Source organism: Psammomys obesus, unplaced genomic scaffold (assembly GCF_907164565.1).
Source record: "Psammomys obesus unplaced genomic scaffold, mPsaObe1.curated_primary_1811, whole genome shotgun sequence".
NCBI lineage: Eukaryota > Metazoa > Chordata > Mammalia > Rodentia > Muridae > Psammomys > Psammomys obesus.
In genome coordinates this window covers 2,652,889-2,666,962 of record NW_026594216.1, presented here as the reverse complement: position 1 = coordinate 2,666,962, position 14,074 = coordinate 2,652,889, and the positions used below count along the sequence as shown (strand labels likewise).

The 14,074-nt window shown below is 46.9% G+C and overlaps 1 protein-coding gene across 1 annotated transcript in view; it reads left to right on the top strand.

Moving 5' to 3' along the window:
• Positions 1-13,558, top strand: part of Fndc7 (fibronectin type III domain containing 7) — a 32,601-nt gene extending 19,043 nt beyond the window's left edge. Inside the window, exons 8-13 of the mRNA XM_055618168.1 lie at positions 1,001-1,255; positions 3,034-3,288; positions 5,618-5,878; positions 9,771-9,800; positions 12,484-12,548; positions 12,635-13,558. Of these exons, the coding sequence (XP_055474143.1) occupies positions 1,001-1,255; positions 3,034-3,288; positions 5,618-5,878; positions 9,771-9,800; positions 12,484-12,530 (848 nt within the window). The 3' untranslated portion in view covers positions 12,531-12,548; positions 12,635-13,558. The remainder of the gene's footprint in view (positions 1-1,000; positions 1,256-3,033; positions 3,289-5,617; positions 5,879-9,770; positions 9,801-12,483; positions 12,549-12,634) is intronic.
• Positions 13,559-14,074: the final 516 nt, after the last annotated feature.

The window sequence follows — 14,074 nt, the reverse complement described above, 5'->3', positions numbered from 1 at the left end:
TAGTTAGTTAGTTAGTTAGTTAGTTAGTTAGTTAGTTAGTTAGTTAGCTCTGGGTAGACATTACTGACGACAGACATCAGGTTCCTTTTGCCACTGAAGACTGCCTGTCTGCACACCAGGGGGTTATTTGGGGATTGGAAGTTCAAACTGCTCCATTTTTCAGTTGGCCCAAAACTGTCATTGTCTGCTTTTACACCTTACCCCACCAGGTGGTCTTTAAAGAAAACTTAGTTTCTTCTTCGCCTTCCTTCCTTCCTTCCCTTCTTCTTCTTCTTCTTCTTCTTCTTCTTCTTCTTCTTCTTCTTCTTCTTCTTCTTCTTCTTCTTCTTCTTTCTCTCTCTCTCTCTCTCTCTCTTTCTTTCTTTCTCTTTCTTTCTTTCAGGCAACCTAGGGCTGCCTTAAACTCACTGCAGTCCTCCTGCTCCAGCTTGTGAAGTGGTAGGATTATAGGCATAAGCCACCAAACTAGGTTTTATTTCCTCTCTCTCTCTTTCTCTCTCTCTCTCAGTTTTTTGAGACAGGATTTCTCTGTGTAGCCCTGGCTGTCCTGCACTCGTTTTGTAGACCAAGCTGGCCTCAAACTCATAGTGATCTACCTGCCTCTGCCTCCCAAGTGCTGGGATTACAGGCGTGAGCCACTGGACACAGCTCTAGGCTCTCCATTTCAATGTATTTGAAGTGGGTTTCATGTAGCCCAGGTTGGCCTCAGACTCACTGTGCAGCCAAGGATGACCTTGAACTCCTAATCCTCTTGCCTCTACCTCCCAAATGCTGGGATTCAAGGCCTGTGCTTCCCAGCCTAGTTTATACAGTGCTGGGAACAAAGCTCACAACTTAGTGAATGCTAGACAAGTCCTCCACCGACTGAGCTACATCCCTAGCCCTGATGGTCTTTCGGCTGGAGGTAGAGGGGAGTGGGGAGAGGAATCTGTCTTAGACCAAGCGGCACCTGTGGTATACTCGACTCAGATTTTTAAATTAATAATCTAATACCTTTTAGCTCCTTGCCGTCCTGAAATAAAGACCATCTCAAAGGATGCGTCCTCCATGATTCACGTGCACTGGAGATCTATCAACGAAGGTGCCACTTACACGGTGACTGCCCAGGGGAAGAAGGGCCTGTTCCAGTGCCGAAGCACAGAGGAGACCTGCATGATGGGGGGTCTGCCCTGTGGCTCCACGTTCTCTGTCACTGCTGTCGCCGAAACCCAGGCGGGAAAGAGCCTTCCCAGCTATAGCGTGCCCCTGGAAACAGGTACGGAGCAACCCTGGTTCTGAGAGTCCTTAGGAACTGCTCAAGACACGACTCTTATTTAATTTGCCCTAAGTGTGATGGAAACTCAGTACTCAGTGGCCTTTCAAAGAGTTTCCATCTTAGAATTTTTTTCTGACATTTTACATGTTTTATGAGCACATCTTCAGAAGTCTCTTGTCTTACCCAACATTCACATGCAAGGAACAATACACACTGCAGAGATGTTCCTCAGACTCCATATTCTCCTGAGACACATCAAAACAGCTACCCAGACGCCAAATGAGCTGATTTATTATTCATGTCTTTGGTGCAGCCCTGTCAAATCTTTCTCTAAAAAAAAAAAACAAAAAAACACCAAGTTTAGTTTCTAGGGCTGGAGAGATCAGTGGTTTAACAGTGTTTACTGCCCTTGCAAAGGACTCAAGTTCAGCGCCCAGCAGCCACATCAGATGGCAAACAGTGATGTGTAACTCTACCTTCGAGAATCCAATGCCCTCCACCGGCAACTGCGCCCATGTGCGCGTGCACGCGCGCACACACAATTAAAGTAAATATTTTTTAAAAAATACACTTTCAGAATTTAGCCTCCTAACCAGTAAGAGGCAGGTAATGATTTTACAGGGTGCTTGAGAGCGCTGAGCTAATTATGTTACAAAGCACTTGACTTGGTGCCTAACACGTAGTAAGACCTTCATGACAAAAAGCTATTCTTGCTTGAGAGCATTGTATTTGAGAAACATTTAGCAGATGGGGCATGCCTCGAATTCCAGCACCAAGGATGCAGGATCAGGTGCATTTCCGTGAGTTCAAGGTCAATCTGGTCTATATGGTCAGTTCCAGAATAGCCGAGAGGTACAGAGTGAGACCCTGGCTCACTACCCTCCCAAGACATTTAGAAATTACTCACATTAATATAGACATTATTAACATTGGCAGAGCGCTTGCCTAGCATGCAAGAAGCCCTGGGTCAGATTCCCATCACCTCATAAACCTGGTGTAATGATATACACCTGTAATTCTAGCATTCAGGAGATGGAGACAGGAGATAAGAAGTTTAAGGTCATCTAAAGACATAGGTAGAGTTCAAGGCTAGCCTACACGAGACTCTGTCTCAAAAGACAAAATAAAAAAATAGAATTTGGAGAGACAACATATGATCCAAAGCCTGTCCTAGGCTACTGCATTCCTGGGGAAAAAAACCTCACTGTTTATGGTTGCTATTACAAGACATATCAGAAGGTGTGAACAAAGGAAATTCTTCATTAAAAAGAGAAAGTATGGGGGCTGGAGAGATGGCTCAGAGGTTAAGAGCACTGGCAGTTCTTCCAAAGGTCCTGAGTTCAATTCCCAGCAACCACATGGTGGCTCACAACCATCTATAATGAGATCTGGTGCCGTCTTCTGGTGCACAGGTGTACATGCAGACAAAATGTTGTATACATAATAAGTAAATAAAATCTTAAAAAAAAGAAAGAAAGTATGAGAGACTTAGGATTTTGAGTGAAACATGAGCAAAAGTCTTATTCTTTTTGTTATTTATTTACTACTGTGTGTGAGTGTGCATGCATGATGGGGGAAGGTGTGAGTGTACCACATCATTTGTGTGTGTGTGTGTGTGTGTATGGGGGGGGTGAGGTAGGCTACCACTGAGAGTTCCAGGATTGAGCTCGGGTTGTCAGGCTTGCTTGTCAAGTGTGTTATTCAAAGTACATGACTAGTTATTGTCCACAGGTAACCTGTGGGAAAAACTAAGTTCTTTTCTTTCCTTTCCATTTTAGTGCCATGCTGTCCAGCTGGTCTGACAGCAGCTCAGGTTACCCAGTCTATAATCAACGTGAGCTGGACTGTTGGGGCGGTGGCTCAAACCTATGTGACAGTGCTGGAGTCACACATTGGACAGTCCAAGTGTCACACCCATCAGAACCACTGCCTTCTGGGGTGCGTTGCATGTGGCGTCAACTACACGGTGGCGCTGAAGGCCGTTAGTCCCACGGGACTGACTGCAGACTGTGCCTCCCAAAGTTACTCTTCTAGTAAGCGAATTCTAAACTTTTGCTCTCATAATTGCCATTGCTGTCATAATTACCATTCTATTGCTGTGAAGAAACACCATGACCAAGGCAGGTCTTTTGTTTGGTTGGTTTTGGGGTTTTTTGTTTTGTTTTGTTTTTTTTAAGATGTGGTTTTTCTGTGTAGTGCTAGTTGACCTGAAACTTTTTCTGTAAACCAGGCTGGCCTCAGACTCAGAGTTCTGCCTGCCTCTGCCTCCCAACGGCTGGGTTTAGAGGCATGTGCCATCACCACCTAGCCCAAGACAACTCTTATAAAAGAAAGCATTTAACTGGGGACTTGCCTACCGTTTTAGAGGGTTGGCCCATGATCCGTGAGAAGCAGACAGGCATGGTGCTAGATCTGTACCTAGGAGCTTCACATCCTTATCCAAAGGCAGTAAGCAAAAAGAGAAAGGGATTGGGTCTGGCCACACCTCCTAATCCTTTCCAAACTGTTCCACTAACTGAGGACCAAGCATTTAAATATATGAGGCCATGGGAGCCATTCTCACCCAAACACTAAAACTGGTAAAGGTTCCACAATACCTAGTGTATGCCCAGCCCTTCCTCTCCATTTAACAAGATGGTACCTCTCTACCCAGCTTTCCTCAGTTGCAGATCCTTTTCTTAGTGTGTGCAGGCTGGGGCAAAGTTGAAGTTGGGTATCATCTGCAATCACTCATCATCTTATATTTTGAGATAAGGTCCCCACCAAATCTAGCACTCACTGATTGGGCTAGATTGGCTGGCCACCAAGCACCAGGGGTGGTCCTGTGTCCCCCTCCTCAGAGCTGGTATTAGAGGCACGTGCGGTCCTGAAGCTCTTATGCCCAGTTTTTGTGTGAGTGCTGGGGCTCAAACTCAGGTCCACCTGCACGTGTGGCAAGCACTTCACTGTCCCAGCCATCGCCTCAGCCCTGTTCACGCGGATTACTTTCTATCATATTTACAATTCCCTTTGACTTAGAACTTCAAAGCTCAGAGGTTTCTGTCGGTAGTTGGTCCGTGGCTTCCCCCTGGTAAAGACTCTAGGCTGTTTCCTGGAGCGATGATGTCTCTTTCTGACAGAGAGACCTGAGGTGAAGGCTAACTCAGCCTCACAGAGTTTCTAGAAAGCATCAGAGCATCAATTCAACCTGGTTTGCACTGTTGTCACATGGTGCTTTCTCTCTCTCTTCTAAACCACTGCAGATCCTTCGATAGCTCCTCAATCAGCAGGCTGGACAGAGCAAAGGTTTCCTTCCACACTCTTATTCCTTGCTCTTCACAAGTGTCCAGCCATTCAGGAATAATAGGGGAAGAAACAGCAGGCAGAGCAGATCAGGGCTAGCAAAGACTTTCCTCTTACATAATTCTAACCTGCTGAGGCAGCTGCTTACAGGGCTGTTTTGAAGAAGAGGAGGAGGAGGAGGAGGAGGAGGGGGAGGAGGAGGAGGAGGAGGGGGAGGAGGGGGAGGAGGGGGAGGAGGAGGAGGAGGAGGAGAAATTGTTGTGTGGTCATTCATTGTGTCTTCCCCAGGCCTGGGGCAGTGGAGTTAGAATATAATGTTGGCATCTTGGATATAGTAGAGAAAGTCTTAACATAGAGCCCAAATTAGAAATGGCTGTATTGTTTTGTTTTGTTTTCATTTTCAAGACAGGATTTCTCTGTGTAGCCCTGGCTGTCCTGGAACTCACTCTGTAGACCAGGCTGACCTTGAACTCAGAGATTCACCATCTGGTGTCCTGACTGGTACCTAATGTGTGGCCCAATCAAAGCATTTGGAAAACTGGATGGAAAGGGCAACTAATCACTTAGCACAGATGAAGCATGGGCCTTCCAGCTTGCCTCACTAGCCTGTCACAAGAGTGGCTGCTTCTGAGGTGTGCTGCTTGGCTCACAGATGCCATTTCTTTCTCAGTTGAGGGTGGGCCTGGTAAATTATATTCAAATTTAGCCTCACTAAGGTCGAATGGAATCAGGGCGTCGTGCTGTGACTTGGTAGGACTGTGTGCATCTGACTCACAGTTTGAGTCATAAGCAGTGCAGCGCCTCTCTGGCAACTGTAGACCTTTGATTCACCCGTGTTCTATATTAAAAACCCCATGCCCCTCCCCACCCGCACATGGAATTCTGATCGCGTGGCTCAGCATGGAAAGAACGCTTGCGTCCCTCCAAAGCTTGCTCTGTTCTAACCAGGGACTGAGCATTCTATGCAGCAGATTCTACTTGTGATGTTTCACCTCTGTAGAAACTGCAAATATGCCCATGCTTGGGTGATAGAGAAATAAATAATTCTGTGCTTTTTTTTTTTTTTTTTTAATTCCATAGGTGCCTGCTGCCCACTGGGGGTCAAATTATATAGGCTGGGCCCTAATGGCATCCGGATCTACTGGCAAGCCTCCAGGGGCTCTGCCAATTATAGCACCGACCTCTATGGCTCCAAAGGCATCTTTACATGTGCGCCACGTGCTGGCCTGAGTTTCTGTGACATCACCGACATCCCCTGTGGGGACGTATACACTGTGATGGTCTCACCAGTTGCTGAAACGGGACTGAAGCTCAGCTTCTGTCCAAAGAAAATATATTCAGGTAAATCAAGTTATGACCCTCAGTTTAAAATCAGCCTTTGAGCTGACTGTAGCTCGGTGGTACAACACTTGGCAAGTATGCACAAGACCCCACCAACACCCCCCCCCCAAAAAAAAAAAAAAAACAAACAGAAGAAAGGGTTAAAACTAACCCTTGGACTGGTAAAATGGCTCAGTGGGTATTCCAGCTCGCTTTCTGTTACTGCCATAAACACCACGATCAAAGCAACTTCGGGGAGGAAAGAAATCGCTTGGCGTATAGGTCACAGTCCATCATCAAGGGAAGTCAGGGCAGGAACTCACTTACGCAGGAGCAGAGGCAGGAAGCGTGGAGGAAAGCTGCTTACTGGCTTGCTCTCAGGCTCATGTTCAACTACCTTTCTTATACAGCCCAGGTCCACCTGCCTAGGGATTGTGCTGCCCACAGTGGACTGGGCTCTTTTACATCAATCATCAAAAAAGACAATTTCCCACAGACATATACTCAGGCCAGTCTGAGGGAGAAAAATCCTTCAACTGAGGTTTCTGCTTCCCAGACAACTTAAATTGTGACAGGTTGACAATAAAAACTAACCTCTATAGTAGCTAAAAGTGCTTGCCAGGCAAGCCTGATGACCTAAATTCAATCCCTAGAACCCATATTGTGTGTTTTAGGGTTTCCATTGTTGTGATTTAACACCATGACCAAAAGCATCTTGTGAAAGAAAGGGTTTATTTGCTTACACTTCCATCATCCAGGGAAGTCAGCGCAGGAGCTCAAGCAGGGCAGGAATGTGGAGAGCTGATGCAGCTGCTGCAGAGGACATGGAAGGGTGCTGCTTGCTGTCTTGCTCTCCCATGGCTTGCATGGGCTGCTTTCTTATAGAACCCAACTCAGGGATGGCAGCATGCACAATGGACTGGACCCTCCCACTTCAATCACTAATCAAGAAAATGCCTTACAAGCTTGCCTACAGCCCAAGCTTATGGAGGCATTTTTCTTTTTTTTCCGATTGAGTGGTCTCTTCTCCCAAATGACTCTAGGTTGTGTCAAGTTGACATAAAACTAGCCAACACAAGGTGGAGGGAGAGAACTGACTCCTGAAAGTTGTGCTCGGACCTCCACATATAACGTTTTGGTGCGCACCCACGTTCTCATACTCACAAAATAAATAAGTCTGAAAATTACATGAAAACTAAACTTCAACTCGGATCTTTGAATTAAGATGCAGGGCAGTCCCACTTAACAGCTATGTGTGTATTGTCTATAAGCTCCAGGGACTCAGACTCCCTGAAATGATGGTGTTTTGTGATTTAAAGTCGAACTGTGCTCCTCTCCCTGCCCTTTGTATCCCCATCAGAAGAAGGACCAGATGGTTACTATGTGCATAGTAAAGTGAATTAAAAGTGATTGGAGATTTGGGGACAGAGATGCACTTGCCACCCTGTCACATTGGACCTTAAAATACTTGAACTTTGCCTGATGATGGTGGCACACGCCTTTAATCCCAGAAATCAGGAGGCAGAGGCAGGTGGATCTCTGTGAGTTCGAGGCCAGCCTGGTGTACAGAGCAAGTTCCAGGACAGCCAGGGCTACACAGAGAAACCTTGTCTTGAGAAACAAAACAAAACAAAACAAAACAAAAAAGTCATGAACTTTTATTCACACAGATTGAGAATGAAGACTAAGGAAAAGTTTGGGGTTCAGAGAAGAGGGAATTTATGAATCATAAATTAAGGCTGGAAGTATGAGTGGGCAGACAGACTGTGATCTCAAACCAGGGCTGTCAGCCAGGCCATCTCACCAGAGCTGGCAGGAGACATTAGCAATTCTCTTGTTCTGTGTTCCAGCACCCTCTGCTATCTTGCCCAGGGCATAGTCATGAATTTTTCATGTACTTCTAAGAGAAAGAAGAGAAAAGCAATAACAAAGCCTTCACTGATAAGCTGTCCACATTTTCTAATTAAATGTAGGTGACAGGAAGTTCAGGGTGGCTCTTGGTGAGGGAAGATGGCCAGTTCTTCCTGGAGGGATGGTCCTGCTGTTCTAAGATGATTTTTTTTATCTTGTTTACAAAATAATCCAGCCCATAGCACAGCCTTGTGAGAAGAGACAGAAATGGATTCTTGGGGTACAGAGAAGCTGTTTGGAAGACGAGCTTGCCACTCAACAGCAAAGTCTTATGTCCTCCGGATGTTTCACAGTTTAACAAGTATCTTCACATTTATATATGATTGAATCCTCTAAAATAACCTTAAGACGTAGATTCAGCAGACCTTAACCATCTCCAATTTACAAATAAGGAAACTGAGACTCAGTGGCTCTCAAATCTTTGTCTACCACAGTTCTCTTCAAGTCACTAACTTTAATATAGGCCAAATTATGCATAGACACAAAATGGTGACAGGAGGAGCTTTCCTAAAAGTACGCTTGGAGGGCATAGCTTGCCCGACTGCTCATGCACCCCAAAATGGTTCAGATCAGATCAGCCTTTCCATTTTTCCCAGCCCGCTGCACTTGGAAATGTTTTAAAATAGAAATCGTCCAAGTGTGGCTGTTGGTAGGACAGGAGAAACCTACTCCATTGTTCAGAGAGGGGTGTACATGGAGCTTGATGCAAGTGTGGACTCAGGTTGCTAGGTGCACTGTGTGTGTGCATAGCCTGTGCAGGCAAAGGAGCTGGGCTGCCAAGGGCATCGCTAGAAGACAGCTCTGTGTGTACAGCCGACTCTAGTAAAGACCCAAGTTGCCAAGCCATTCACTGTGCTTGCCTACCTCAACGTTGCTTTCTCTTATTTGAGTTTTTTTTTTCTTTGCCTTTAGTCTACTTTGCATTTCCTTATCTATCTATCTATCTATCTATCTATCTATCTATCTATCTATCTATCTATCTATCTATCTATCTTAGCAGTTCTGGAGAGTAGACTCAGAGTATCGTGGATGCTAGGCCATCACCATACTACTGAGCTAACCCCTTCTTCCCCCACTCCTCAGGTCTGCCTTTAGCTTTCTCTTAACATTTCATTTTGAAACAATGGCTTGCTAAATTGCCCATACTGGCCTCAGCCAGCCAAGCAGCTCAGATTACAGGCCTGCACCACCATGCCCAGTCCTTTTATTCTTTTTTTTTTTTTAATATGTAGATTCCATCTGAAATACATCAATAGGGCTGGGAAGATGGGTAAAGTGCCTACCACATGACGTTGACGACCTGAGTTTTGGATCCCCAGAACTCAAGTACAAAGTCAAGTGTAGCACCACACACTTGTAGTCCCAGCACCTGTGGAGGCGGGAGTAAAAAACAGAAGCTCATTATCCAACTGTCTTAGTCAGGGTTTCATTGCTGTGAAGAGACATCATGACCAAAGCAGCTCTTATAAAGGAAAACATTTCGTTGGGGCTGGCTTTCCGTTTCAGAGGTGTAGTCCATTATCGTGGCAGGAAGCATGGCGGCGTGCAGGCAGTAGAAGGAGAGACTGTGTCTTCTACACTGAGCATAGCTTGAGCGTAGGAGACCTCAAAGACCACACCCACAGTGACACACTTCTTCAACAAGGCCGCACCTCCCCCAATAAGGCCACGCAGCCTAACAGTGCCACTCCCTGTTGAAACACCTGAGTCTAGGGGGAACCGTATCTATTCAAACCACCACACCCAGCCAGATCAATGGGCTTTAGGTTCAGGGAGAGAAACCCTCTCAAAACCTACAGGTGGAGAGACAGAAAGAAATCAAAGAAACACACCTGATATCATCTTCAGGCCTCCATTCACACTCTTGTCCACCCGCACACGCATGTGCGCACGCCTGCACTCACAAGTACACAACACGCACTCTCACGCCATAAACACACAAAAATATACCCACGTTGATGGGTATATTTTCAGCGCTTGTGTTTTCGTTTTCTTTTTACAGTCACCTGTTCTGGAAGTACACTCGGGATGGGTAAGTCATTCTTCCCGTGCAAAGAAATAGAAGAGAATTTGTGCTGCTGCGTTTGGCAGTTAATGGAATCATGAGCAAAGCTACCGCTATAATTATAAGAATGCCAAATGTTTCTTTGACGAAAGGGTGTCCTGTTCCCCCATAACCTTTCCTCTAGTAGAGCGCTTCCCTCCACATTGCACAAACCCGGATGAATTCCTTTAGATGTGGAAGTCTTTTTAGTCGGCTAGAGTCCCAGAGAAAAATGATTTTTTTTTGGAGGGCAGCCGATTATTCCTCCTCCCCTCACACATACTTTAGAGTCCTGGCCCCTGGAGAGCTGGTATAATTGTTCTAAGGTGAAGGCTGGGTGGCAGGACTTTTGAAAGCCTCTCCCGTGATTTTAAAGTGGAGCGAGGGCTCGGAACTGCTACCCTAAGCAGGGCTGCCCCATGCAGACCCCCAGCATCCTGGCAAAGGCAGGGGCCAAGGCTTTTACAGGGCTAATGAGCGGAGGTCTGACCACGCTTTGAAAAGCGCAGCCTTAGAGAGAATCGGCCCCTCCCCCTCTCTGAGGAAGTCATTTGAGAGTCATACAGTACCATGGAAATCATCACATCTAGGAAGAATTTCTAGATTTCATCGTTATTATTCTGTGAATACAGGACTAGGCAGATCAGGATCCTGGTAGGCAAGGACCCACACTCCACCTGCTAAAAGGAGCCTTGAGGATTCTGTTTCTTTAAGACTTCCTTGATTCTTGGACTATTGTAAATCTTGTCAATCCCATGAATTGACTTTTTTTTTTTTTTTTTTTTAGGACAGGGTCTCACTATATAGCCCTGGCTAGCCTGGTGCTCACTATGTAGACCAGGATGGCCCTGAATTCACAGAGCTCTGCCTGCCTCTGCCTCCCAAGTGCTGGGATTAAAGCTTTACACCACAATGCCCAACTGAAATTACCCTTTTTTTTTTTTTTTTTTAAATATTGTTCTTAGAATTTCTTTTCCGTCCCTTCTCCCTGAGGCTTAGGCTAGAAATCTATGCCTTATTCTTTGCTTCCATTATTTTATCTATTCACTTTCTATTGTGATCACGGCCCTCCTTTCTCCTCTCTTCCCAGTCCACCCTTTCTTCCCCATTTCTCCCTCCCCTTCTCCCACGGGTACCACTCCACCCTGGCGTATGAAGTCTCAGCAGGGCCAAGCGCATCCTCTCCCACCGAGGCCTGACAAGGCAGCCCAGCTAGGCATCTAGTGGTGGGTGACAGAGTCAGAGACAGCCCCTACCCCCATTACGGGAAACACATGATGACCAGGCTGCACGTCTGCTACATATGTGTAGAAGGTCTAGGTCCAGCCCACACATGCTCTTTGGTTGGTGGTTCAGTCTCATTGAGACCCCATGGGCCCAGGTTGGTTGACCCTATAGGTGTTTTTGTTCCCTTGACCCCTGAAGTTTCCTCAGTCCTTACCTCCTCTTCCACAAGACTCATGAAATGACTTTCCAGGAGACAGTTTTGGATTCAAATCCTGCTGCTCTTATTTGCCCTTAGCTAAATTATTTAAATCCCCTAAGCCTAGTTTTCCTCATCTGGAAACTGAAGTAACAGTCACTTCATAAAACATAACAAGGTTAAATGATATGTAACTAACTGGACACAATGAGAGGCCTACAGTAACCAGTAAATGGTAGTTACTAATTCAGGATCAGTTTCCTCTCATAACTTTCTATTATGGCCTAGATATTAACATTTTAGTGTGCCACTTGTAATGGAGTTTACCTGTTAGCATTAGCCCTCATAATTCTTTAACATGGTAGTTTTCAAAGTGTGGGTCCAACAGCACCAGTGTTATCTGGTAACTTTCAGAAATGTGGTTGGTCTCTAGGGTCTGGCCAAAGGCCCAGTAACGGGAAGACTCTGGAGCCGAGAAACTTTGGGTTTTTTGTTTGTTTGTTTGGTTGGTTGGATTTTTTTTTGTTTTGTTTTGTTGATGGTTTTGTTTTTTGTTTGTTTGTTTTTTGAGACAGGATTTCTGTGTGTGGCTCTAGCTGTGCTGGTCTCGCTCTGTAGGCCTGGTTGGCTTTGAACTCACAGAGATCCACCTGCCTCCACTAGGATTCTGAAGCAGCCTCTGGTCGAAAGACCAGAAGACCGGGGCTCTAACTTAGGAGAGTTTCTTTGTTGCTGGAAACCTGCTGCTGCTTGGAGAGGGAAGTGAAGGGTGGAGGCGCTGTGCGCTCTGCAGTATCCTTCACCTTTGGCATCCAGCCTGCTTCAGGGTCACCTGCTCCAACTGTGGAGCTTTGGGGACTTTCCTGCCCACAGCATTCTTAGCAGTTGAAGGTTTATGTTCCCTATATGCAAATGCCTGAATGAATGAAACAGTGTTGTTTGCTGAGGGGCCCAGCAAGTTGGCCTGAGGAGATAAAAGGAGTATTGCGTATCCAGTCGGGAGTGTGAGCTCAGGGATACTCGGAGGAGTCGTTTTGGAGGGTCGTTTCATGAGGCAGGAGTTTAGTCACGCTGGCTAGTCAAAACTTCTGATCCCTTTGAACAGTTTGGTAGCTCACTTCCCTCCCCGCTTGCTGTGAGGTGCTGCAAGGGCAGCATGCAGAATATTGCACCGGCAAACTCTCAGTGCTTAAGCAAATGCTTATACTTTGATGCATCTTGCCCGTGTCCTCTCCCTTGCCCCTTCAGTGATTTACAGAGGGAAGAGGAACGACACGGCGGCGAGCCCCCGGTAAAAACAGGCACTCCTTGAGGTGAGTAGTGAGAGCAAGCGACCTCTGCTTAATTCCACAGGAAAAGTTTGCTTCCATTTTACAGATTCCCCTCACTTCTCTTGTAGAGCCCGTGTGTCGTTAATGAGCAGCGATGGAAACAAACCATTAGAACACAAAATGCCAGTAGGATAGGAAAAATTCCTTTGGCCTATAAAGGAGTGAGTTGTACTCTGCTTTGAGAGGGCAAAGGTCAAGGGTGTCATCAGCTGCAGAGAATTTCAAGATGAGCTGTGGAGGGGAGAGGATGCTACAGATCCTGACAGGCCCCTGGAAGGCCGCCAGAGTGCGTCAGCACCCTGTCACTGCCTGGAAGCACAAATTTCAGCTTAGCAGATATTTGTTCTAAGACCTCACATCCAGGCGCACCACAGAATGTTGCCCACCCCAACCCCATGTAGCCCAGTCTGGCCCAGTCCTTCTGCATCAGCCTCAGAGTGCTGGGATTCCAGGCAAGCACTGGGCGTGCTCCATCATAGACTGCAATGCGTCCTGTTCACCAGCGTCTCAACAGCTTGCCACAGCATTCTCCCGGCCACACCAAGAAGGATGGAAGCGCAGCCTCACTGCAGACAGACCACCCTCAGGAGGGCAGCCTTCGCCCCAAGACAGGTCTCTCTTTGGACTCTTTGGCTTGAGACTATAGCAGCAGCTGCTAGAGCAATGTGTGCCAACAAACACCCTCGGCACAAGTTCCCGGGGAAGCTGAGCTGCCTGCAGACCTCACTGAGTCAGAGCACCACGTGAGCAGGCATCTGCCAGAGCCTCCGGGAAAGCAGAACTGAGGGCCTGTGGCTGGAGAGATTGCCATCACGCTCTCCGAGTGAGTGAAATGTCGGGCAGAGCGGCAGCCAAGGGCAAAGAGTCTCAGACAGTGGCAGACCGGAAAGACACACAGCTTCTCCGGGGCTTCTTCAGTCTGGTAGCCTGTTCTCTACACTGTAATGGCTTCCTTCCCTGCCTGGAGAGGGCAAACAGAAATATACGACATAAATCTGTTGCACCTAGAACAGTGTTTGTCTACCTAATGCCGGAAACCTAATTTGAAAATAGTGGGACTGAGGCGTGTGTCACACGTCCTCAGGTGTGTGGCTGCAGGGTGTGACGGGATGGTTCAGTGGTTAAGACAGCAGGCGGTTCAGGCGGAGGGCCCAGGTTCCAGGCCCAGCCCTCACGTGGCAGCCCACAGACGCTCGCTGGTAACTCTGGTTCAGGAGTAGTGACGGGGATGGGCCACACCCTCTTCTGGCCTCTGAAAGCACCAGGCGTGCAAATGGCGCACAGACACACATGCAACACAAACGCCCACGCAAATAAAAGCAAGAAAAAATTTAAAAAGTGAGCTGGGTGCGGTGGCACACGCCTGTGATCCCACAACTCAGGGAGGCAGAGGCAGAGGCAGGCAGATCGATGTGAGTTTGAGGCCAGCCTGGTCTACAAAATGAGTCCGGGACAGCCAATGCTACACAGAGAAACCCTGTCTCTAAAACAAAACAAAACAAAAAAAA